This window comes from Leptopilina boulardi, unplaced genomic scaffold (genome assembly GCF_019393585.1).
Source record: "Leptopilina boulardi isolate dan_hultmark-lab unplaced genomic scaffold, ZJU_Lbou_2.1 LbouV2_327, whole genome shotgun sequence".
Taxonomy (NCBI): Eukaryota; Metazoa; Arthropoda; class Insecta; order Hymenoptera; family Figitidae; genus Leptopilina; species Leptopilina boulardi.
The window spans coordinates 3,668,328-3,696,023 of NW_026137893.1; the positions used below are offsets into that span (position 1 = coordinate 3,668,328).

The 27,696-nt window shown below is 24.0% G+C and overlaps 2 protein-coding genes across 6 annotated transcripts in view; one reads left to right on the forward strand and one right to left on the reverse strand.

Moving 5' to 3' along the window:
- LOC127284873 (cuticle collagen 40-like) overlaps positions 1–27,696 on the reverse strand; it is a 43,115-nt gene that overhangs the window by 3,906 nt on the left and 11,513 nt on the right. Inside the window, exons 1-3 of one of the 5 annotated variants that reach the window (XM_051310572.1) lie at positions 14,597–14,757; positions 13,618–13,658; positions 11,376–13,015 (exon numbers count right to left, since the gene is read on the reverse strand). The exons of 2 other annotated variants lie outside the window; for them this stretch is intronic. In XM_051310572.1, the coding sequence (XP_051166529.1) occupies positions 12,553–13,015; positions 13,618–13,658; positions 14,597–14,692 (600 nt within the window). In that variant the 5' untranslated portion in view covers positions 14,693–14,757 and the 3' untranslated portion in view covers positions 11,376–12,552. Of the gene's footprint in view, positions 1–11,375; positions 13,016–13,617; positions 13,659–14,596; positions 14,761–27,696 lie in introns of those variants that run through there. 2 more of the 5 variants (XM_051310573.1, XM_051310576.1) reach the window with 2 other exon arrangements.
- Positions 18,800–21,320, forward strand: LOC127284875 (uncharacterized histidine-rich protein DDB_G0274557-like). The gene is made up of 4 exons (XM_051310579.1): positions 18,800–18,950; positions 19,066–19,117; positions 20,740–20,821; positions 20,962–21,320. Exons 1-4 carry the CDS (start codon positions 18,843–18,845, stop codon positions 21,311–21,313), a joined length of 594 nt encoding a protein of 197 aa, XP_051166536.1. The 5' UTR covers positions 18,800–18,842; the 3' UTR covers positions 21,314–21,320.

A 27,696-nucleotide genomic window follows, 5' to 3' on the forward strand; every position in this document is an offset into this window, starting at 1 on the left:
TATGATAAGCATGTACACGAATATAATTACATTTTAATTTTGTACATTTTTAATTCGTTAACCAGTATAGAGAAAGTAATCTTGATTAAATAACGTCAATATACAAATTGACGATTCAAAATGAAATGATAGATTGTTTAGACAATCAAATGTTAATTCATAAAATTAAGGCAAGCTCTTTTTTTCTTGCATATTTGATACAACTCAAAATATTAAGAAAATAGAATCAATTTATAGCAATCGTGTCTATTGAGACGGTTAATCACTTCTAAATTTTATTTATTCTAACGAAAAATTCTTTTTATAAATAATGTTTCATTCTTTTTAAGTTTCTGAAGAGGATGGCTCTGCCATTGAAACGTAAAGAATAGTGTTTTATTTAATCCTTTACTCGGAATGATCGACATCATCTTCTTATATTATTAGAATCAATTGAGTTTAGTACTTAGGTATGTTAAAATCCTAAGAAAAGAAACTGGACAAGCATTTTACTTTGAAATTAACGAAATTTTCTCGATTGGGACAGACTATTATTCCATAGGCATCAGCAATTAGCGAATACCTTTTTCATTGTTCTCTTTGTTATAATATCAAGAATGACCTACATTATTGGAATGTTCGATAACACATTTTTTAAATAAAGTAAACTAAAGAAAAAAGAATCACGCACGACGAATGCCAATGTGTTTAAAAATTTCGTATATAATGAAAACATTGATTAATATTATCATCAACAAGTGTGATTTATATTACCGAAAAGAAAAATTTTCATGCATAAAATTTAATTAAAAAATGTCTTTAAAAAATATTTTTAAGTATTCAATAGATGGAAAAATAAAAATTATTATTCTCATTGATATGTAGTAATTTTCATAAGATAAAAGTAGTAAGTAGGCAACTTTGGCCCAAATTCAATCAGTAATTTATTTAATTGCCTAGTTATTAAGCTAATTGCCTGAAGAGTCTTCGGCAAATAGAAAATTGACGAATATTCTATAGCAGACTCTATAACTATAGTTAATTGATTATGAACATTAGAAATAGTTTATTGATGAAAATGCAACACTGGAGGAAAATTGTATTGTATCAAGAAAACCCATTTACTTATCTGTATTTGATTCATCATTTTCTTGATCGAAGAATATTTTACTAGTTTGAAGTAAATGAAAATTAGTGAATCAAATACTAGCTCTTTTTACAAAATTTGAAAATGTTTTTATAAAATTTCATATTTATTTTCTTTCCGTGCCGAAGATATAAAAATAATAAACATAAAGCTAAGCAATATTGAAAATATCTAAAACTTATTCCAAATTCAGAAAATTGTGACATTTCAATTTTCATTTATATAATGATAAACATGTATAAATAATTACTGACTATTTAATTTTTTACATTTTCCATGGATTACTCTTCAAACGGAAAAGAAATTTGATAAAATAACATCAATATACATTTGACTTCTAATTTCCATGAATATGTATGTGAGAATTTCATGTTAATATTAATTATAATAATCATATAAAATAATTCATATTACTCACGTCACCGTTACGTATTTATAAATAAATAAACAGAAATAATAAAATAATTTGAATTACATGCTTTAAATTAAATAAAAAGAAAACCGCTGCCAAGTTGAAGTATGTATTTTTGTGTTCATTCCATGAACACTTTGCTTCCTCATGGAGATATTTTGCGATCAGTTTACGATTTTTTATTTATATTTATTTATATAATAATAAGTAAAAAATTAAACTAAAAATTAAAATAAAATAATGTGTGTATAACTTTATATTTAAAAATGATTGGTATTTAGCCAATTTCATGCAAACAGGTTTTTATCAATATTATTTATTTTTAAAATGTCAATAACTTTGGATAAAGTAATCGTAAACTGTTCGTTAATAGGTCAAAAGATGCGTCTTGAAAATCTCTACAAAATGAGACTAAGAAAACTGTAGGTGTCATAACATTTTTTTAAAGTTATAAGCAAAAAACGATTTTTTATGATTTTTAAAATGTAAATAACTTTGGATAAAATGATAGCAGATTGTTCGTCAATAGCTCAAAAAATGCGTCTTAAAAAACTCTACAAAATTAAGTAAAAACATCCCAACTTTCAAAACATGTGTTTTAAGTTATGGGCAAAAAACGATTTTTCAAAACTTTTAAAAGTCAAAAAAAATATAGTTAATATGTATTAATTTGTCCCAAAGTTTTCTCATTTTATGTCCCCAAGTGAGATCTACAATTTAAAAAAAAATTCAGCCCTAAAGCTTTTATAGAATTTGAGATATTTATGAAAATGTAATGTATATACACACACACACACACACATACGGAATGACATTTTCTAAAAATGTCATTTTTGGATTCCTGAGGTCAAAAAACATAAAGATATGTCAAAAAAATGAGTTCGAAAAATTTCGCGAAAACAATACTTCCTCCATGAGGAAGCAATAAATACAAAAATAGTAAGTTAATCAAGATTTAAAATTTTTATAATTAATATAATTAATTATAATTAAAAATTTAACAATAAAGTTAATTAACGTCAATAATTTAATAATAATGTTATTTTGAAAGTATTAAAAAAATTTTTGCAATGTTCAAGAATATACAGTATAATCTGTGGTATCGACAAAAACCTTTTTACACAAAACACATTATTCTGCTGTAGAGTGCAATCCCTATACGAGATACGTATGAAAAAGTAAAAAAAAAATTTAACTATCCTTGCACTAGTACCGGGGCAAGGATAGTTAAAAGAATCCGAATGCTAAAATTGTCATAGAAAATGTTTTGAACATTTTCTGAATATCAATTACATATTGCATTAAAATTCGTCTGAACTAAAATCTGAGGTTTAACCAATTTTCTTCAGATGATCACCACATTCTTGGTCAATAAGCTTCGTTTTCCGTATATAATTACGTACCATTATGTATACAAACCTAAAAGGAACAATTAAACATTTTTTGCTTTCTCGTGGAGGAAGCTTTGTAAGTCCTTTCGTTTATAAAATTTTTAAACATAGTGAAAACAGATTTCTTTCTATTTAGAAACATGTTATATGAGATCCTGATTAATTGTCCGGATGTGTGTGTGTGTATCGTTTTTGTGAACACGATATCTTTAACAGGTTTTAATGGATTTGGATAAAATTTGGTATGCTTATTTATCACATTAATCTCTCAAAAATGACGAGAGGATTTTTAAAAATACAAATAATAATTTTTTAAAAAACAAATTTTTTCAATTTTTTTTCGATAAAAAAGAGTAAAAATAAACACTTTTTTCCTTTGACAATTTTTAATAGCGATTAAATCAAAAAAGTTATACCTCTTTTTTTAATAAAAAGACAAAAACGGATGAAAAATGGGTAAAATGCAGGGCAAAATTACTTTATTTTGAAAAAACGTGTGCAACTATATGTATTATTTGTGTTTAAACCACCTTAAATTAACACAAATAACATTAACTTACTAATAAATTTACGAATTTTTTTTTTTTAAGTCCAACCATTATTTTCCATTTCTAACATTGCAATTGTTTTCGAAAAATCCCTTAATCTAAAATAGTTCATATTTTGCTTGTTGTATCAGAATTACATAAGTTTTCGATTAGTATCTACCGACTTGGGATAACTTTATTTATTTGTTAAATATTTTTTTTATTTACATTAATCAATTGATGGTCTACATTAAATTACTAAACCAACCCTCAGACGGTAGTTCTATAATAATAATCAAAACCGTTGAAAAGTGAAAAAATTAAAAGTTGAAAATTAACTTGTTTACATTCTCCATTTTAGTCTCTTAAAATTGTACACTCTTCCACTCTAAAGTAATCAACATTTAAAATTTTTTAATGAACCCTTTTCTTTTGCTATTGCATTTTTCTAATTTTCGAGCGTGAAACGCGAGTGGCATGATGAGAATGTTATCCTTATTCTCTAAATCTGAATTAGTAAAAAAGTTTACTAATTTGAATTAGTAACTCACTTTTTGCTTCTCAATTAGTAAAATTTTACTAATTGTTAGTAAAAGTTACTAATAATTAGTAAAATTTTACTAATTGAGAAGCAAAAAGTGAGTCACTAATTCAAATTAGTAAACTTTTAAGTTAAAAAGTGAAAAAATGCTTAAATTTCATTTGAATTTCTTGAAAAAGTTTATATTCTTAACGTTTTTATTTTTGCGGCGTGTAAAATATCACTTCAGCTACTATGGAAATATCTAACAGACATATTTTGTCAACAAATTTTCACTATCCCATTAGTGTGCCTCCACTAAAACTAAAACTACGAAGGTTTGATTGAGTGATAGAACTTTTTAAAAAAATTCAATTGAAAGTCTTCTTATGAAAATATCTATTACGGCGTTGGATAAAAATAAAAGTTCAATGCATTTCTTAAAAGGTGATGAAAAAACAACAATCTTAAGACCTTTTCCAATGATGTGCCTCTAATTGTATTCCTGTGGCAACAATTTAAAGATGATAATAAAAATCGAGATTTAATTTAAATTTATACATTTTTGAAAGGCACAACTGCATTTTTGCTTTAAACAGATCAATCTATGGTATGATCGAAACATTTTCATACATATAATTGAACACAAAAACGCCGCTTAATGATTTTGAGTGAAATAAATTTTATTAAGTTAAGAATATGCTGAAAACACTTTTTTGGAGTCTTTACCACCTCTTTTCTCAAAATCCTGACGTGCTAAGCAAATTTGGGTGCCAGAATCGTGTTCAGAGGACGAAAATACTTTGGAAACCACTCCGATATCAAAAATAAAAAAAGTTGAATTTTTCAATTTTATATGTAATTTATTAACATTAAAGAGTTTAAAGAGTTAAACATTGACGGCGTGAGCTAAAAATGAATCGCGCATAAAAATTTGTAGTGCTAAAATGTACTTAAACATGTATACAAAGTGACATCAATGTACCTGCAAATTAAAAAAAGAAATTTTTTTTTCTTGAAAGTTAAAAGTTTCGTGGATTTGCCCATATTGTAATTCAAATTATTTTATTATTTGTGTTTATTTATTTATAAATACGTAACGGTGACGTGAGTAATATGAATTATTTTATATGATTATTATAATTAATATTAACATGAAATTCTCACATACATATTCATGGAAATTAGAAGTCAAATGTATATAGATGTTATTTTATCAAATTTCTTTTCCGTTTGAAGAGTAATCCATGGAAAATGTAAAAAATTAAATAGTCAGTAATTATTTATACATGTTTATCATTATATAAATAAAAATTGAAATGTCACAATTTTCTGAATTTGGAATAAGTTTTAGATATTTTCAATATTGCTTAGCTTTATGTTTATTATTTTTATATCTTCTACACGGAAAGAAAATAAATATGAAATTTTATAAAAACATTTTCAAATTTTGTAAAAAGAGCTAGTATTTGATTCACTAATTTTCATTTACTTCAAACTAGTAAAATATTCTTCGATCAAGAAAATGATGAATCAAATACAGATAAGTAAATGGGTTTTCTTGATACAATACAATTTTCCTCCAGTGTTGCATTTTCATCAATAAACTATTTCTAATGTTCATAATCAATTAACTATAGTTATAGAATCTGCTATAGAATATTCGTCAATTTTCTATTTGCCGAAGACTCTTCAGGCAATTAGCTTAATAACTAGGCAATTAAATAAATTACTGATTGAATTTGGGCCAAAGTTGCCTACTTACTACTTTTATCTTATGAAAATTACTACATATCAATGAGAATAATAATTTTTATTTTTCCATCTATTGAATACTTAAAAATATTTTTTAAAGACATTTTTTAATTAAATTTTATGCATGAAAATTTTTCTTTTCGGTAATATAAATCACACTTGTTGATGATAATATTAATCAATGTTTTCATTATATACGAAATTTTTAAACACATTGGCATTCGTCGTGCGTGATTCTTTTTTCTTTAGTTTACTTTATTTAAAAAATGTGTTATCGAACCCGTGTGGAAAAATGTTGGGGAAGTCTAGAGTCCAATGATTTCCCGATCAGCAATAAACAAGACCGTCTAGTGTAGACGGTCTGATTGGGGCCTCACCATGGACTAATCAGACGGTCTTATTTGAAAATGTTTCAAGTCAAATATGTCCGTCTTGTAAGTCGCTGCGTAGACCGTCCTGATTTGCCAATGACCGTACCTAAACGCTACTTTATTTATTTTTTTACTAATTGTATTGCTTTCTAATGAAAAATAATAATTTCCTTAACATATTTAAGTATATAAAAATAATAATATTAATAATTTTATTATATTTATATCATTTATGTCATTATTTTTTATCATCAATATAATAATTATTTATATTATATTATTTTTTGTTATCATTATATTATCATTAAATTATTATTTATTAATTATCTATGAAATATATATATATATATATATTTTTAAAAAAATGCAGTGAAATTTTTTTGAAGTATATATTGTATATATATATAGATGTAATATAATCAGAGATAATCAATTAATAAAAATTTAATGAAAATAATAATAAAAATAAATTATATATTTTATAAAAAAAAATAATAACAATAATAATGATATAAATATAATAAAATTATTAATATTATTATTATTTTTATATACTTAAGTACATTAAGGAAATTAATATTTTGTAAAAGAAAATAATATAATTAACAAGAAAAACATTAAATTCAATAGAGAAAATGTTTTTTTATTGCTTTCTTAACATTTTCTTATTATATTAAGTATTTTATATATAAGCGCGCTTTTTTCGACCTATAAGAGAGTTGTCGTAGCGCAAGCGCAGTTGCATTTAAGTAGCCATTGGCAACTCTGGTTGCAACGCCTATCCGTCTTGTAAGTTACTGCCAAGACCGTCTATACTTTGTCTAGACTGCTAAGATTTGTTGGTTATGTTAAAAAAACTGCAGTGACAACTTATGACATTTATTATAGTGCTTATAAAAACAATCCATGGTATGAAGTATTTTATAAAAGAGATATAATTTTATTATATTCTTTAAGTTTTTAATTTTATTAATATTATCCCAGAAATTTACTCTCAAGTAAATTTACTCTTATTTACAATCAACAAAATTGTAACAAAACAATTAGAAAAGAAAAATCCTTTTCTTTAAATATTAGTCAACTGCAACTCGAGAAAGAAAGGTTTTATTTGAATCTGTTAAAAACTTTTATTCTTTTTAACTTTAATAAAAAAAATTTCTTGTTTTTATAATTTCAGAAACTTTTTTTGAAATTTTTTTTAATATTCAAATAATAGGTTATAATTGACAATATGATAAAATAAATATTTATTTGCAGTAAATAAATATTACTTGAGTTAATTATAAATTATCTTTGTTTAAATTCCAAAATTATTGATTCAATTACAGTTTACTTGGTTCAAAAAATATTTATTTGATGTTGTTCCTTATGACTGACACTTTGTAACAAATTTTCATAGCCTCCCTTGGTCGAGCGCGCCTAGGCGCAGCTCCCATACGGTAGCAGGCGCAATTGGTGAAAAAACAATATGGTCATGGGTTCAAATCTCGGTGGTCGACTTACAAGATAATTCCGTAAATATGTGGAAAATACTTTTTTTTTATTTACTCCGCATTGTTTACATTATATTAAAACAAAATATAAAGGTTTCGTATTTTTTATATAATAATTTTTATTTATTTTTAATTAAGCTAATTTAGATTTTACTAGCGCTGCTGCTTAGACCATGAATAGCCCGTCTGATCAGACCATGTCATGGATGAATCGTCACCATTCTGAGTAGCGCCATGATGAGACGGTCTATTCAGTACCTAGATAGACAGCAGACGGTCTAGCAAGGACCCTGTCAGTTCCCCAACATTTTTCCACACGGGAACATTCCAATAATGTAGGTAATTCTTGATATTATAACAAAGAGAACAATGAAAAAGGTATTCGCTAATTGATGATGCCTATGGAATAATAGTCTGTCCCAATCGAGAAAATTTCGTTAATTTCAAAGTAAAATGCTTGTCCAGTTTCTTTTCACAGGATTTTACAGTACCTAAGTACTAAACTCAATTAATTCTATTTTCTTAATATTTTGAGTTGTATCAAACACTCAGAGAAATGATATATTTGTCTCCAAGCCTACTAACTCATTTATTTGTTGCAAATATATTTTATTTCATTGAAATAAAAAATTTATTTGAGCCAAAGAAAAATTTATTTCTTACAAATAAAATTTTTATTTACGCCAAATAAATAAGTTAGTAGGCTCCGAGACAAATATACGTTTAATTCACTCAAATATATTTCATTTGATTCAAATAAATCATTTCTCTGGGTGAATATGCAAGAAAAAAAGAGCTTGCCTTAATTTCATGATTTAACATTTGATACAACTTGCCTACACTGAAAAAAAAAAATTTATTTGATTCAAATACTTCAAATTATTTGAAAAATATTTAATTGGTTCAAATACTTTTTATTTGGATCAAAAAATATGTATTTGATTCAAATAACTTGAATTATTATTGAATCGCATTTATTTGAACCAAATAAATCGTATTTGGTTCAATTAAATAATTAATTGAATTGAATAAATGAATTTATTTAATACAAATAATGAGTTACTTGAAACTATTCATTCATTTATTTCACTCAAATATTTCGTTTATTTGATACAAATAAAAAGTATTTGACACAATAAATTTATGTAATTGATTCAAATAAACATATATATAATTAATTATATTTTATTAATTGCATTTAATTGGAAAATATAATTTAATATCTTAATTTTAATTAAATAATGTTAAGCACTTTTCTGAGTTAGGTCTTTTGCAAGTTTAAATGACTTCAAGAAGTTAACATTTGCTTTCACGTAGCGTGCGTAGCATAGTTGGTAAAGCGTTAGACTCATAATCCGTAGGTCATAGGTTCGATTCCCCCCATGCGTTAGATTTATTTGTTTCTCAGGTTTGCGTTTAATCATTAATTCTATGTATGAATTAGTTGAAAAATGAAAATATGCGATCATAGTATGCAGAAATTACATATTTTTTAATTTATTTATTTGAGTAAGATTTTAATTTAGAAATGGAAGAATTAGTAAATAAATAAGTTATTTATTCAATTCAAATTTTGATTTATTTGAATCAAAAAATTCTTACATTTTATGCAAATAAATAATGTATTTAGATCAAATAAAATAATAATTACCGCAATTAAAGAGGTTTTAGTTTCAATTCAAAGAATTACTTATGACAAATAATCGAATATTTGATTCAAGAAAATTTTTAGTTGTTTCAAGAAAAATATTTTATTAATGCAAATAAATATTTATTTGAATCAAAAAACATGCAGTATTGACACTTTTAAACAAAATAATAGTAGTAACACAGTATAAATTCCTTGGGCTATGCCTTGTTTGACCGTTTCAAAACCCAAGAATTTTCCACCTGGGCTAACCCTGCTAGGCCCCACCTAGAAGCTGCACGGATAGAAAAAGTTTGCTGTAACAGCGAACTATTTGCTGTCACAGCAAATTACGTTAGCTAATATAGGAACAGCGAACAAATTTGCTGTGTGGTCAAAAAAGTTTGCTGTAACAGTAAATTTTTAAAAATTAAGACTGGTATTGATTATCACAGCAAACTTTTTCGTTGTAATATAGCAAAAAAATTAGCTGTGGTTACTAATTTTGATAGATCTGTTGCAAAAAAATGTAATGTTTGTAAAATAAAAATAATATAAACAATTTTTGCATTATTCCATTTTTTAATTGATGTGAAATATTGAAATATAATAAGATGAATGTTGTAAATGACAAGTGCAACATAAGCATTTACATATGTATTACGTCTTTATGTTATTTCACTAAATTATAATATCAATACTTTTTATCATTTTATATATTTTTGATGACTCAAATAAAAATTAAAAACTCTCTTTTTTATTGCGATATATAGGATTGCATCTATATCTTTATTGATTTTAATTTTTAAGTTTAAATCAAACATAAAATTTTTAAACATTTTTTTTGCTTAAGTGAAATAAAATATATTTGTGAATTATGTAATTATATATATATATATATATATATTATTCAAACAAAAATATCATATTTTTAAACTAATGTATAGAAGATATTTTCTATTTATTATAATGTTAAAAATCAAATCAAAAAGGGAGGTCAATCAATTGAATCGTTTTTAAATATTCTTCAACTTGTTCATAATAATTGAGTGTGACAATGCAATAATCAGAGCGTGCATGCATCCGAGCGCTCGTCTGATTATTCCATTGGCACGCTCAATTTTAAAGTTAAATAAAGATTATTTAATAATTAATGCAAAAACGGCATATTTTTCAAAATTTCTCAATTTCAAAATGTTAATAACTCTGAATAAAGTAACATTAGGATATTCGCGAATTTTTGGATTCCTGAAGTCGAAAAATTTAAAGATATCACAATGCAAGAGGGGGGTAGAAGAGTAGGGAGTGGAGGGGGGACTTGCGGCTATATTCAGAGTCTTGAAACAGCGGCGGCAGCATGAGTCAAAAATTTTGAACGTTCATATGAATGAAATTTTTTTTGCAATTTCTTTAAGTACGAATTTTATTACAAAATATTGTTCAAAATATCTAAAAAGAAGTTATTAATTTAATTATTGTTTTAGTTACTGTTTTATTTTACATAGTCATCATAATTTTTAATAATTTATAGATGGGAAAAAATATTTCGTTCATATGAACGTTCAAAACTTTCGGCTAATGCGGCGGCGATATCTTTTTGTAATATAGGTATATATATATATATATATGTTACGGGCAATGTGCGGGAGGCGGGCAATGTCCGAGAATGCCCGGGCATTGTCGACAATGCCCAAAATCAGTGGGCATTGTCGACATTGCCCACTTATTTTTAAAAACGTTTACAAAAGGTTGACAATGCCCGGTCATTGTTGACAATGCCCGGGCATTTTCGACATTGCCCACTAATTTTTGGGCAATGTTGTTTATTATAAATAAGTAACATGTTATTAGAAAATAATGCCCGAAATATTTATTTTCACTGTCACTGTTAATAGGTCTAATTAATTTCTTGTTTCCGTTCACGGAAATTGTGTCGTATTTTTTTAAAAATCTGTAACTCCTCGAATCCTTTTTTTCGCATAACTTTAATTGGTCCACTTTTTTAATGTAACTTTCATATTCCTCACAAGACATGTAAGCACAATTGTCTGTCCGTTTTTTTGACAGCAAAATAATTTGTTGTACTAACAAAGCGTTGATCAAATAAATTTTTCTCACCTTAATTAATATTTTTGTAGAAATAATAAAATTAATTGATAATTAAGTACAAAATTTATTAAAACTTTTTTCTTTACAATTATAAAACATTATTTTAGTACATTAAATATTAAAAATTAAGAATTACAGCCGAGTATCACAATGAAGTCTATACTTATGTTTGATATCGTAAAATGACGAAAAGTCCTCCTTTTGGGGCACACAAAATGATTGCAAATAAATCCATTGAATTGACTGCACAAATAAAAATTCTTCAGAATTTAGTAAACAGCGTTAAATTGATTATATTATTCAATTATTCAGTTTTAACAAGTGATGAAATATTTACTTATATTACAAATTATTTTTTATTAAAAAATTTTATGCATTTCAACATTGCCCAAAATGGACTGGGCAATGTCGACATTGCCCAGAAAACAGAATTTTATAAATAATTTTCGACATTGACCGAAAAAACCAGGGCAATGTCGACAATGCCCACTGATTTTGGGCATTGTCGACAGTGCCCGGGCATTCTCGGACATTGCCCGCCTCCCGCACATTGCCCGTAACATATATATATATATATAAATTAAGTACAAAAATTTAATTTAGTAAAATTAGGTTTCAATGAGAACTAAGCAATAACGTAATAAAATACTAAGTAAATACTAATTGAATTTCTTAATTTAATAATATTGCACATTTACTATACTACTTTAACAAAAAAAAATTTCGTGCTGTAGATTGATTTTCCAAAAATTTAATATTTTTTTTCATAGAATACACAGTTATTTTAATTATAATTTATTTATTATGTCACAAGAAAACCATAAGAACAGCAATTAAAAATAGAATAAACGAAAAAACTATAAATCCTATAAACAAGAGAGAAATATAAAAATATTTAAAATACTTATAACCTATCCAAAACTAATAATAATAAAGAATATAAAACATATAATAATTAGTAAAATCATAATACATATAGAATATGGCCTTATCTGTATCTAATCTAATTCGAGGGGGAATTTACTTGTTAAAGAAGTGTACACTTGACCACTCATTAGGCTATAATGTTACACCTATTATCAATATTATTATACACTTACTACAAAATATTAATGATTATTACATCGATATAAGTAAATTTCCCCTCAATCTAATTTTAATTTATATTAAACTTTATTTTTTTTTTAACCTAATCGTCATTTGGGCTAATCTTTCTGTAAACTAAATTGCTTGTGATGCAGATAATTTTTTAATTATATCTGATATTTCATTTTCTAATGTTTTTACGTCTTTTTTTGCATTATCTAACTTTTCTACATTTTTCTTGTTATTTTCCAGTATAGTAATCAATTCATTAACGTAATAACCATGCACGGTCACACTATCATCCAGATTTGCGTTTGGTGGACGTAGTGCATGTACTTGAATTAATACCTCGTCTAATTTTCTTGCGTCATTATTTACAACATTTTGCGCATCCAGTTCTATTTTCTTATTGACAACTAATTCGTCTTGTTTTTCTTTTAACTCTTTTTTTATGCTTTCTACACTCTCTTTTGCTGGTCCTGGTGCTAAAGTCGTTTCTTCCTTATCACAGCAAAGTTCTACAGAATATTGAGAACTATCCTCACAACTGTCAGAACTGCTACTGTCAGAACTGCTACTGTCAGAACTGCTACTGTCACTAGAATTACATATTTATAATGAGACATTATATTAAATAAAAAATGTTCCAAATTTTTTAGGCAGAGTCCTCCCCGCATAATTATTCAAAACAACAACCATTTATGTTATCATTTGAATTAACGAGTACTAACGGAACGCTTTAAGGGATTAGTCGCAGTCAGATAATCGAAAAACGCTTTTTTTTGGTAATTTTTCTCTAAACATTTGTCCATTAAAAATTCTACACTTTTATTAAAATTTAATTTAAAGTAATATATCAATTATTAAAAGAAACAGCGATTTTGTAGTAAGGTGATCTTTGAAAACCTAAAGAAAATAATTTATACAAAAATTTTATATTCGTTTTTTTATTTTTCAAAACAAGACATTTTGTGTATGTTAAGATCATTCACTTTACTTATAAAAAGCAATCATTTTCATTTAAAAACAAAAAAAATGTTTTTAACAAATTTGTTGTATTTCAAAAAATAAATAGAAATATATAAAAATAAAAGCAATTATATAAAATATAGATTATTCTTTTTTAGTTCTTACTAAAAAAAAACTTTGCCTTATAATTTTCACAAAAAAAAAATTATTTAAATTAAAAAGTTTAATTACCTATCTGGTGAGCGTTTGACTAACAATTTTGAATATAGATCCTGAAAATAAAAAACAATGTACAATTAATATTAAGATTGAAAATTAATTTTTTTGTATGAATTAATGATAAAGTAAATTAATTAAAAATTTGAATTTTAAATATACGATACAACATTATCTGATTTAAAACGTTGCAAAATAATATTTAAAATATTAAAAGTGTAAACGAAATACCAAAGAAAATTGACAAATTCAGACAATTTTTAGCGTTGGTTATGTAAATTATGTAAATATAGTTTAAAATCTACCAAATAATATATATTTTTCCATTAAATATATTATTTACATTAAATCAACTAGAAAATATGTTTTAAACAAATTTAAATATTTTCAACTTTATATCAATACTAAAATAAGGTTGAATTATATATGTATAATATATTTGTTTAAAAAATATCGTATAAAAATATACAAAAGTGTTTAATCTGCGAACATTTATTTTATTCGTGCAAATTTAATTAATTTATAATTTCAAAATATAAAAATATATCAGATAGCATACATTTACCTACATTAAAAATACAATCGTCAAAGACCACTCAAATTATAATAACTATCAAAAACTTTATGAAATTTTTAAAAAACCACCATAAAAAATAGTTTATATTAACAAATAATTAAATAAATTATTGATTATCATTTTTTAATCCCTCTTCAAGAACTAGTTCAAAGCAGAAATGATTTGATTGATTTTTGACAATTTTATAAGAAAATTATTATTGGTGCTTTGTGGTGTTTTTACTGTTAGTTTCGTGGGTTTTTAAGCAACTTTTAAATATTTTCCAATTTAAAAAAAAAATCATATACAGGTATATTTTTTCACTTTGGGATAACTTTGGAGAAATCAAAGGAATACATTTTAGACCATACTAGAATATATTTATACTACTATAAAAAGTTTATTCGAAAATGAAATGGAAATTAATAAAAAACTTACATTTTTCAATAAAGATTTAATGGTCCCTGCATCAGAAGATATCAAAGTAATGAGCAGAATGCCAAACAAAATGGAAAATATTTGAAAATTGTTCATTTTGTTTGTTATACAATGTCTTGTACTAAGATGATATTTGTCTTTGTTTGCTTTCGGTTTATATACGAAAATCCTTCTTTGTTCTTCAAAAATTTGATAATAACTTTTTAAATAATTTATTTTATTCTCCAAATTCGAAACATCGTGACATTAAAAAAATTGATTAGGCACACATTATTTCAATTATGCGATTATGAATTTATATGATAAGCATGTACACGAATATAATTACTTTTTAATTTTGTACATTTTTATATACAAATTGACTCATAATTTCCATGAATATGTGAATGAAGAATTTCTTATCAATATATATTACAAAAGGGCCAATAAAATATTAGAGCCCAACGATTCAAAATGAAATGATAGATTGTTTAGACAACCAAATGTTAATTCATAAAAATAAGGCAAGCTCTTTTTTTCTTGCATATTTGATACAACTCAAAATATTAAGAAAATAGAATCAATTGAATTTAGTACTTAGGTACTGTAAAATCCTGTGAAAAGAAACTGGACAAGCATTTTACTTTGAAATTAACGAAATTTTCTCGATTGGGACAGACTATTATTCCATAGGCATCAGCAATTAGCGAATATCTTTTTCATTGTTCTCTTTGTTATAATATCAAGAATGACCTACATTATTGGAATGTTCGATAACACATTTTTTAAATAAAGTAAACTAAAGAAAAAAGAATCACTCACGACGAATGCCAATGTGTTTAAAAATTTCGTATAATGAACACATTGATTAATATTATCATCATCAATAAGTGTGATTTATATTACCGAAAAGAAAAATTTTCATTTATAAAATTTAATTAAAAAATGCCTTTGAAAAATATTTTTAAGTATTCAATAGATGGAAAAATAAAAATCATTATTCTCATTGATATGTAGTAATTTTCATAAGATAAAAGTAGTAAGTAGGCAACATTGGCCCAAATTCAATCAGTAATTTATTTAATTGCCTAGTTATTAAGCTAATTGCCTGAAGAGTCTTCGGCAAATAGAAAATTTATAAATACGTAACGGTGACGTGAGTAATATGAATTATTTTATATGATTATTATAATTAATATTAACATGAAATTCTCACATACATATTCATGGAAATTAGAAGTCAAATGTATATAGATGTTATTTTATCAAATTTCTTTTCCGTTTGAAGAGTAATCCATGGAAAATGTAAAAAATTAAATAGTCAGTAATTATTTATACATGTTTATCATTATATAAATAAAAATTGAAATGTCACAATTTTCTGAATTTGGAATAAGTTTTAGATATTTTCAATATTGCTTAGCTTTATGTTTATTATTTTTATATCTTCTACACGGAAAGAAAATAAATATGAAATTTTATAAAAACATTTTCAAATTTTGTAAAAAGAGCTAGTATTTGATTCACTAATTTTCATTTACTTCAAACTAGTAAAATATTCTTCGATCAAGAAAATGATGAATCAAATACAGATAAGTAAATGGGTTTTCTTGATACAATACAATTTTCCTCCAGTGTTGCATTTTCATCAATAAACTATTTCTAATGTTCATAATCAATTAACTATAGTTATAGAATCTGCTATAGAATATTCGTCAATTTTCTATTTGCCGAAGACTCTTCAGGCAATTAGCTTAATAACTAGGCAATTAAATAAATTACTGATTGAATTTGGGCCAAAGTTGCCTACTTACTACTTTTATCTTATGAAAATTACTACATATCAATGAGAATAATAATTTTTATTTTTCCATCTATTGAATACTTAAAAATATTTTTTAAAGACATTTTTTAATTAAATTTTATGCATGAAAATTTTTCTTTTCGATAATATAAATCACACTTGTTGATGATAATATTAATCAATGTTTTCATTATACGAAATTTTTGAACACATTGTCATTCGTCGTGCGTGATTCTTTTTTGTTTGGTTTACTTTATTTAAAAAATGTGTTATCAAACATTCCAATAATGTAGGTCATTCTTGATATTATAACAAAGAGAACAATGAAAAAGGTATTCGCTAATTGCTGATGCCTATGGAATAATAGTCTGTCCCAATCGAGAAAATTTCGTTAATTTTAAAATCAAATGCTTCTCCATCAGTTTCTTTTCTTAGGATTTTAACATACCTAAGTACTAAACTCAACTGATCCTTTTCCTTAATATCTTGAGTTGTACCTATCAAACATGCAAGATACAAGAGCTTGCCTTAATTTCATGAATTAACATTTGATACAACTTGCCTATGTCCAAACAATGATCATTTCATTTTAAATCGTTGGATTTAAATATTAAATTGACCCTTTTGTAATTGTATAAAAATTTCAAAAAAATAAATTTTTCAAATATTGAAAAAATTGTAAAAAAAATCTTGTGGACATGTTCGGAAATCCTTGTTGCAGATTTTAGATATTAACGACTACAATAAACCTACGAAATTTCTGTACAATCCATCACAACGTTTCTGAGATTATTTGTACATAATAATTTGTGACATACACACACATCTAGACATTTATTAACACATTCAACATTTATTAAGGAAAAAAAAATATTTTTCATTTTTTAAATTAATTAATTTATATTTTTAATAATTATTTAAGACAAAATTTTAAATTAACCAAAGTATTTTCATTTATATAAACAATTTTAGTGGATCAATTCAATTTAAAAATTTTTAAATGTTATTTTATATTTAATTTATAAAAATAAATTTTAGTTTCTATTTTTAATTCAATTTGACTACATTGAATTTGAATTTAAAATACTTTGAATTTAATTTTATTTAGAAATATTACAAATTTTTTAATGATTACCTAAAGAATTTAACAATAATTTAATTGACAAAAATAATTGCAAATCATGAACCTGATTTTAATTTTCATATTTTACTTTGAAATTTTATTATTTAAATTTCGATTTATTATCTAAATCTATCTCTAATTTAAAATTGACCATCTGTTCATTCATTTTCATTCGAAAATTTTACCTGGGGTTTACATTTTGTATGTATAACGCAAAATGTGAGAAAATAGTTAAATTTTTCAAAAATTTATAGAAATTTTTTTTTCAAATCATGAAATAAAAAGTAGAAATTTAACTTCAATAAATAAATGCTAAAAAAATTTAACAATTAATAAGAAATTCTTCATATATACATATTCATGGATGTTATGAGTCAATTGTACATATTGATAATAATTATTATCAAAATTTTATTCCATTTGTTGTGTTGTGAATTTAAACATTTATAAAATTAAAGAGTAATTGTATTCATATATGTATATATATTAATTATATATTAATTTTATTCTTTTAATTTTGAGAATAAAAACAAAATGTTTTGAAAGTTATTAACAAATTTTTGAAAAAAGAAGAATTTTCGTTTATAAACCGAGAGCAAACACCACAAAATGCCGTCAAAATACGAGACGTGCAAACAAAATGAATAATTTTCAATTTTTTTCTATATTGTTTAGAATTTTTATAATTACTTTCATATCTTTTTATCCACAGCCCAAAAAAAATATTTATTAAAAAATGTAAGTTTTTATTATTTCCTACAGTTTCTTTTCGAATAATCACTTTGTCTTATACAGAGTGGTCTAAAAAAAATATCGAAAGTCAAAAATATTTTATTCTGACCCCGTAAAGTTGTTCAAAGGTGAAAAAAATACCTGTATTGTTTTTAATTGGAAAATATTTAGAGTTTGCTAATATTTTACATATATTATATATATGTAAATTATTAAAATTATTTATAGATTTTTTAATTTTTAGACAAATAATAGTTTAACAATTTGTGTGCGATATTTTTGTTTTTAACAACATTTAAAAATGATAAATATATAAGGAAATATTTAAAAATCATGTATCTCTTGTCATTTGATTAGATTAATAAGTTTTAAAATATCATTATCTTAAAAAAGATGTTTTTAAAATAATTTATTTCACTCAAATTGATATAATAGTTTATATATTGAATATAAGATTAAGATAAAATTTAAGTTTTTTTAAAAATCAGATTCAATTTTCGAGTTAAATTATTAAAATCAATGATAACATTAACATATATATATATATATAATGAGTACAATTTCAACAAGCAATTATAATTTGTGCAAGATTTTAATTCTAATAAATTATGGCTAACAATTATTGTCTAAATTTGTCATTTCTCATTGGTATTTTTATTACACTTTCAATATGTTCAAATATATATTGCAACGTTTTAAATCAAAAAATGTTACACGTACGTTTTATTTATTTAATTTTTTTGAATTAATTTATTGTCATTTTAATTTATAGAAAATAAATTATTTTTAATATTCATTTAATATTAATTGTACTTTTTTCTTTATTTTTAGAGGCAACATTCAAAATTAATAGTCAAACGGCAAATAATTACAAATACAAATGGTATATTTCGCATATTTAATTACTTAATATTAACAATTTCTTTTTCATTCAGTAAATTTTGAAATACAAAACAAAAAAATATGCAATATAATGAGTCGACAAAAATATATATAATAAAAATATTGAATTAAAATTTTGTTAAATAAGAAAACGTATGAAATAACTAGTAAATGCTTATGTTGCACTTGTCATTTGCAACTTTCAACGTGTTATATTTCACATCATATTACAAAATACAATGAATCAACAAACTTGTTTATTTATTATTCTTATTTCCCAAGGCTTCATAACAATTCATTTTTTCTTTATAATTTTTTATAAATTATTGTCTGACAAATTAAAAAAAAATTATTTTATATACATATAATTTTATATTTTTATACATTAAAAATAATTACAAAAAATAGGTCGGTACATTTTATATATATTTATTTTTTAAAATAAATGATTTGTTGTTTTTTAAAATTAAATTAATTACAACTAATTTATTAATACTAACTTCCATTAATAAATTAGTTGCTGTTATTTGAATTTTAGAAGATTTATTAATTCATTTTTTTATTCAAAAACAAAAATATATTAGCAATTTTTTTAAAGTTTTCTAATTTCATTTTCAATATAAATAACAGAATTATAACTAAATCGAAAAATACGATCCATATAACAGACGAAAAATCTCTAACTGAACCAATATAATTGAATATGAAAATAAATAATTTTAAAAAAAGTTTTACAACAAAAATTAACTTGTACCTAAAGTAAATAAATTGTACAATAGATAATTAATTATAAAAGAATTGAACTTCTTCAAACAATGAATATTTTTATACAATTGAATTTTTAAAATAAAAAAAAATTCAATTAAAAAAAATTTTTATTACATACCAAAATATTTTTAATAAATTTACATTTTAGACAATTGATTTGTATTGTGAATATGTAAATTAATATTGTAAATTAATTTAGAAATGATTTTTAAATATTTGTTAAAAATAAAAAAAAGTGAAAAATTTTTTAAGATTGCTTTTTTTTTAATTGAAAGAAAAAATAATAGATATATAAATATTTAAAATTTTGTATTTAGTTGATAATTCTTTATAGTTTATTTTCGAAATAAAACTTTTCTTAATTATTTGTTTAAAATAAACAAATTAATTAAATTTTTAAACAAATTCACAAATAAATAAAAATAAAATTGAAAAAATGTGAACAACAATTTTGTGAAATTATTTCTGCATACCTATAATTAAAAATATTTATGTTTTTAATTTTAAAGAACAATTAAAATATGTTTCATATATAATTAATTTTTTATTAATTATGTTTAAAATATAATTGTGAAAATATTCCAATTTCAATTAATTGAAAAATAATAATTTTAATTAAATTTTAGATATTATCTATTTAAAATATATAAATAACAATTTTATGATTATTTTATTTACTTAACAATTTAAATAAATTAACAATGCCTTTGCGCACGTATAGTTTGCTAGTAAAAAAATAAATAATAAAAAAGTTAACGGATTTAAAAATATTTTATAAATATTTTTAAAAATGTATTATTAAAAAAATTATAATGTATATTGATTATTAATTTTGCTTTAAATTTTATTTTCCAGATAATACAAATGAGACATGTTGCTTAATAAATTGTAAATTAGATAATAATAATAATAATCATCATCATCATCGACACTGTTGGTAAATAAAAATATCGTAATTTAAATATAATTAAATGTTAGATAGATTTCCAAAACAATAGTATGTATAACAATTAAATAAATATTGTTTAAACAATCTAACTATTTTTAACTATTTTTTCTTCTTCTACACAATTATAGCCATAGTTCCGAAGAAAAAAGCAATGACTGTAGTGGATCTTTAACTAGTTCTGACTTTAGTTCTGAACATATTTCTGGCCCTAGTTCAGAGTGTGATTCTAGTTCAGAATCTGATCCTAGTTTAGAATCTGATCCTAATTGTGACTCATCTAGCGATTCTTCTCCAGAGCATCATCATCATCATCATCATCATCATCATCATCATCATCATCATCATCATTGTAACAATCATTGTAATAAAAGTTATTGTCATGATAATAAGAATTGTAAATGTGACGACGAAAATAGTAAAAAATGTCAAAATTCTTCAGAAAACTGTAAGGTTAAGGTTAAGATCGTTTCAAGACTCTGAATATAGCCTCAAGTCCCCCCTCCCTTTTCTTCCACCCCCCCCCCTTCTCTTGACTTGCGGCTATATTCAGAGTCTTGGAACAGCGGCGGCGGCGTTGGCGATATCTTTTTGTAATATAGGTATATATATATACTAGGGGGCTATGCCCCCTGCGCGCTTCGCGCGCCAACCCCCATCCCCCCTCCTCTCTTCCCCTCCTTTTCCCCACCACCACCCTAAATTTAAAGGTTATGTTCGTTTCAAGACTCTGAATATAGCCGCAAGTCCCCCCTCTCCCTTCTCTTCTACCCCCCCTTCTCTTGACTTGCGGCTATATTCAGAGTCTTGGAACAGCGGCTTCGCGCGCCAACCCCCATCCCCCCTCCTCTCTTCCCCTCCTTTTCCCCTCCCCCCACCCTAAATTTAATGGTTAAGATCGTTTCAAGACTCTGAATATAGCCGAAAGTCCCCCCCCCTCTCCCTTCTCTTCTCCCCCCCTTCTCTTGACTTGCGGTTATATTCAGAGTCTTGGAACAGCGGCGGCGTTGGCGGCGATATCTTTTTGTAATATAGGTAGATATATATAGATATAGATATCATTTTATTTGTTTATTTTATTTATATTATATTTATTATTTATATACTCAACTTAAATGTAGGAATAAATTTATTATATTCTAACTTTGTACAAAGAATGTGCAAAATATTGTAATAGGTACATATATAATTTTATTTCGTAGTGAGCGTAATAATTATGTAGAGTAAAAAAAAATAAACTACTTTACCTCTCATTCTGTATTAATCAAATTTTTATTTTTCCACAATTTCAAATTTCATAAGACTAGTGTTAAGTGATTATGTTGACATTCTGAATATTTTTTCTTCCTCTTATATAGAGGAAACATTATTTTTTAATACAAATTATATATCATTTTTATTATAAATCAATTAATTTGTGTCTAATTATTTAATTTTAGAAATTTTAAAGTAAAAATAAATAAATTTTTCAAATTTTAAATATGTTATCTACTAAACGGGAAAGATTTTTGATTAAATTTATTATAAAATTGATTAAAATGAAAAATATAAAATTAATTAAATATTAATTTAATTATATTTATATTACAAAATTATTTTTGTCAATTAAATTATTGTTAAATTCTTTAATCATTAAAAAATTTGTAATATTTCTAAATAAAATTAAATTCAAAGTATTTTAAAATCAAATTCAATGTAGTCAAATTGAATTAAAAATAGAAACTAAAATTTATTTTTATAAATTAAATATAAAATAACATTTAAAAAATTTTTAATTGAATTGATGCACTAAAATTGTTTATATAAATGAAAATACTTTGGTTAATTTAAAATTTTGTCTTAAATAATTATTAAAAATATAAATTAATTAATTTAAAAACTGAAAAATATTTTTTTTTCCTTAATAAATGTTGAATGTGTTAATAAATGTCTAGATGTGTGTGTATGTCACAAATTATTATGTACAAATAATCTCAGAAACGTTGTGACGGATTGTACAGAAATTTCGTAGGTTTATTGTAGTCGTTAATATCTAAAATCTGCAACAAGGATTTCCGAATATGTCCACAAGATTTTTTTTACAATTTTTTCAATATTTGAAAAATTTATTTTTTTGAAATTTTTATACAATTACAAAAGGGTCAATTTAATATTTAAATCCAACGATTTAAAATGAAATGATCATTGTTTGGACATAGGCAAGTTGTATCAAATGTTAATTCATGAAATTAAGGCAAGCTCTTGTATCTTGCATGTTTGATAGGTACAACTCAAGATATTAAGGAAAAGGATCAGTTGAGTTTAGTACTTAGGTATGTTAAAATCCTAAGAAAAGAAACTGATGGAGAAGCATTTGATTTTAAAATTAACGAAATTTTCTCGATTGGGACAGACTATTATTCCATAGGCATCAGCAATTAGCGAATACCTTTTTCATTGTTCTCTTTGTTATAATATCAAGAATGACCTACATTATTGGAATGTTTGATAACACATTTTTTAAATAAAGTAAACCAAACAAAAAAGAATCACGCACGACGAATGACAATGTGTTCAAAAATTTCGTATAATGAAAACATTGATTAATATTATCATCAACAAGTGTGATTTATATTATCGAAAAGAAAAATTTTCATGCATAAAATTTAATTAAAAAATGTCTTTAAAAAATATTTTTAAGTATTCAATAGATGGAAAAATAAAAATTATTATTCTCATTGATATGTAGTAATTTTCATAAGATAAAAGTAGTAAGTAGGCAACTTTGGCCCAAATTCAATCAGTAATTTATTTAATTGCCTAGTTATTAAGCTAATTGCCTGAAGAGTCTTCGGCAAATAGAAAATTGACGAATATTCTATAGCAGATTCTATAACTATAGTTAATTGATTATGAACATTAGAAATAGTTTATTGATGAAAATGCAACACTGGAGGAAAATTGTATTGTATCAAGAAAACCCATTTACTTATCTGTATTTGATTCATCATTTTCTTGATCGAAGAATATTTTACTAGTTTGAAGTAAATGAAAATTAGTGAATCAAATACTAGCTCTTTTTACAAAATTTGAAAATGTTTTTATAAAATTTCATATTTATTTTCTTTCCGTGTAGAAGATATAAAAATAATAAACATAAAGCTAAGCAATATTGAAAATATCTAAAACTTATTCCAAATTCAGAAAATTGTGACATTTCAATTTTTATTTATATAATGATAAACATGTATAAATAATTACTGACTATTTAATTTTTTACATTTTCCATGGATTACTCTTCAAACGGAAAAGAAATTTGATAAAATAACATCTATATACATTTGACTTCTAATTTCCATGAATATGTATGTGAGAATTTCATGTTAATATTAATTATAATAATCATATAAAATAATTCATATTACTCACGTCACCGTTACGTATTTATAAATTTTCTATTTGCCGAAGACTCTTCAGGCAATTAGCTTAATAACTAGGCAATTAAATAAATTACTGATTGAATTTGGGCCAATGTTGCCTACTTACTACTTTTATCTTATGAAAATTACTACATATCAATGAGAATAATGATTTTTATTTTTCCATCTATTGAATACTTAAAAATATTTTTCAAAGGCATTTTTTAATTAAATTTTATAAATGAAAATTTTTCTTTTCGGTAATATAAATCACACTTATTGATGATGATAATATTAATCAATGTGTTCATTATACGAAATTTTTAAACACATTGGCATTCGTCGTGAGTGATTCTTTTTTCTTTAGTTTACTTTATTTAAAAAATGTGTTATCGAACATTCCAATAATGTAGGTCATTCTTGATATTATAACAAAGAGAACAATGAAAAAGATATTCGCTAATTGCTGATGCCTATGGAATAATAGTCTGTCCCAATCGAGAAAATTTCGTTAATTTCAAAGTAAAATGCTTGTCCAGTTTCTTTTCACAGGATTTTACAGTACCTAAGTACTAAATTCAATTGATTCTATTTTCTTAATATTTTGAGTTGTATCAAATATGCAAGAAAAAAAGAGCTTGCCTTATTTTTATGAATTAACATTTGGTTGTCTAAACAATCTATCATTTCATTTTGAATCGTTGGGCTCTAATATTTTATTGGCCCTTTTGTAATATATATTGATAAGAAATTCTTCATTCACATATTCATGGAAATTATGAGTCAATTTGTATATAAAAATGTACAAAATTAAAAAGTAATTATATTCGTGTACATGCTTATCATATAAATTCATAATCGCATAATTGAAATAATGTGTGCCTAATCAATTTTTTTAATGTCACGATGTTTCGAATTTGGAGAATAAAATAAATTATTTAAAAAGTTATTATCAAATTTTTGAAGAACAAAGAAGGATTTTCGTATATAAACCGAAAGCAAACAAAGACAAATATCATCTTAGTACAAGACATTGTATAACAAACAAAATGAACAATTTTCAAATATTTTCCATTTTGTTTGGCATTCTGCTCATTACTTTGATATCTTCTGATGCAGGGACCATTAAATCTTTATTGAAAAATGTAAGTTTTTTATTAATTTCCATTTCATTTTCGAATAAACTTTTTATAGTAGTATAAATATATTCTAGTATGGTCTAAAATGTATTCCTTTGATTTCTCCAAAGTTATCCCAAAGTGAAAAAATATACCTGTATATGATTTTTTTTTTAAATTGGAAAATATTTAAAAGTTGCTTAAAAACCCACGAAACTAACAGTAAAAACACCACAAAGCACCAATAATAATTTTCTTATAAAATTGTCAAAAATCAATCAAATCATTTCTGCTTTGAACTAGTTCTTGAAGAGGGATTAAAAAATGATAATCAATAATTTATTTAATTATTTGTTAATATAAACTATTTTTTATGGTGGTTTTTTAAAAATTTCATAAAGTTTTTGATAGTTATTATAATTTGAGTGGTCTTTGACGATTGTATTTTTAATGTAGGTAAATGTATGCTATCTGATATATTTTTATATTTTGAAATTATAAATTAATTAAATTTGCACGAATAAAATAAATGTTCGCAGATTAAACACTTTTGTATATTTTTATACGATATTTTTTAAACAAATATATTATACATATATAATTCAACCTTATTTTAGTATTGATATAAAGTTGAAAATATTTAAATTTGTTTAAAACATATTTTCTAGTTGATTTAATGTAAATAATATATTTAATGGAAAAATATATATTATTTGGTAGATTTTAAACTATATTTACATAATTTACATAACCAACGCTAAAAATTGTCTGAATTTGTCAATTTTCTTTGGTATTTCGTTTACACTTTTAATATTTTAAATATTATTTTGCAACGTTTTAAATAAATAAATAATAATAAAATAATTTGAATTACATGCTTTAAATTAAATAAAAAGAAAACCGCTGCCAAGTTGAAGTATGTATTTTTGTGTTCATTCCATGAACACTTTGCTTCCTCATGGAGATATTTTGCGATCAGTTTACGATTTTTTATTTATATTTATTTATATAATAATAAGTAAAAAATTAAACTAAAAATTAAAATAAAATAATGTGTGTATAACTTTATATTTAAAAATGATTGGTATTTAGCCAATTTCATGCAAACAGGTTTTTATCAATATTATTTATTTTTAAAATGTCAATAACTTTGGATAAAGTAATCGTAAACTGTTCGTTAATAGGTCAAAAGATGCGTCTTGAAAATCTCTACAAAATGAGACTAAGAAAACTGTAGGTGTCATAACATTTTTTTAAAGTTATAAGCAAAAAACGATTTTTTATGATTTTTAAAATGTAAATAACTTTGGATAAAATGATAGCAGATTGTTCGTCAATAGCTCAAAAAATGCGTCTTAAAAAACTCTACAAAATTAAGTAAAAACATCCCAACTTTCAAAACATGTGTTTTAAGTTATGGGCAAAAAACGATTTTTCAAAACTTTTAAAAGTCAAAAAAAATATAGTTAATATGTATTAATTTGTCCCAAAGTTTTCTCATTTTATGTCCCCAAGTGAGATCTACAATTTAAAAAAAAATTCAGCCCTAAAGCTTTTATAGAATTTGAGATATTTATGAAAATGTAATGTATATACACACACACACACATACGGAATGACATTTTCTAAAAATGTCATTTTTGGATTCCTGAGGTCAAAAAACATAAAGATATGTCAAAAAAATGAGTTCGAAAAATTTCGCGAAAACAATACTTCCTCCATGAGGAAGCAATAAATACAAAAATAGTAAGTTAATCAAGATTTAAAATTTTTATAATTAATATAATTAATTATAATTAAAAATTTAACAATAAAGTTAATTAACGTCAATAATTTAATAATAATGTTATTTTGAAAGTATTAAAAAAATTTTTGCAATGTTCAAGAATATACAGTATAATCTGTGGTATCGACAAAAACCTTTTTACACAAAACACATTATTCTGCTGTAGAGTGCAATCCCTATACGAGATACGTATGAAAAAGTAAAAAAAAAATTTAACTATCCTTGCACTAGTACCGGGGCAAGGATAGTTAAAAGAATCCGAATGCTAAAATTGTCATAGAAAATGTTTTGAACATTTTCTGAATATCAATTACATATTGCATTAAAATTCGTCTGAACTAAAATCTGAGGTTTAACCAATTTTCTTCAGATGATCACCAATTTCTTGGTCAATAAGCTTCGTTTTCCGTATATAATTACGTACCATTATGTATACAAACCTAAAAGGAACAATTAAACATTTTTTGCTTTCTCGTGGAGGAAGCTTTGTAAGTCCTTTCGTTTATAAAATTTTTAAACATAGTGAAAACAGATTTCTTTCTATTTAGAAACATGTTATATGAG

What these genes read in the sequence shown, in the direction of transcription:
- LOC127284875 (XM_051310579.1), top strand. Translation starts at nt 18,843, where the DNA reads ATGGCTAACAATTATTGTCTAAATTTGTCATTTCTCATTGGTATTTTT. An exon ending in TAAATCAAAAAATGTTACAC is followed by an intron (nt 18,951 to 19,065) that starts GTACGTTTTATT and finishes CTTTATTTTTAG; the next exon opens with AGGCAACATTCAAAATTAAT. An exon ending in AATAATTACAAATACAAATG is followed by an intron (nt 19,118 to 20,739) that starts GTATATTTCGCA and finishes TTTATTTTCCAG; the next exon opens with ATAATACAAATGAGACATGT.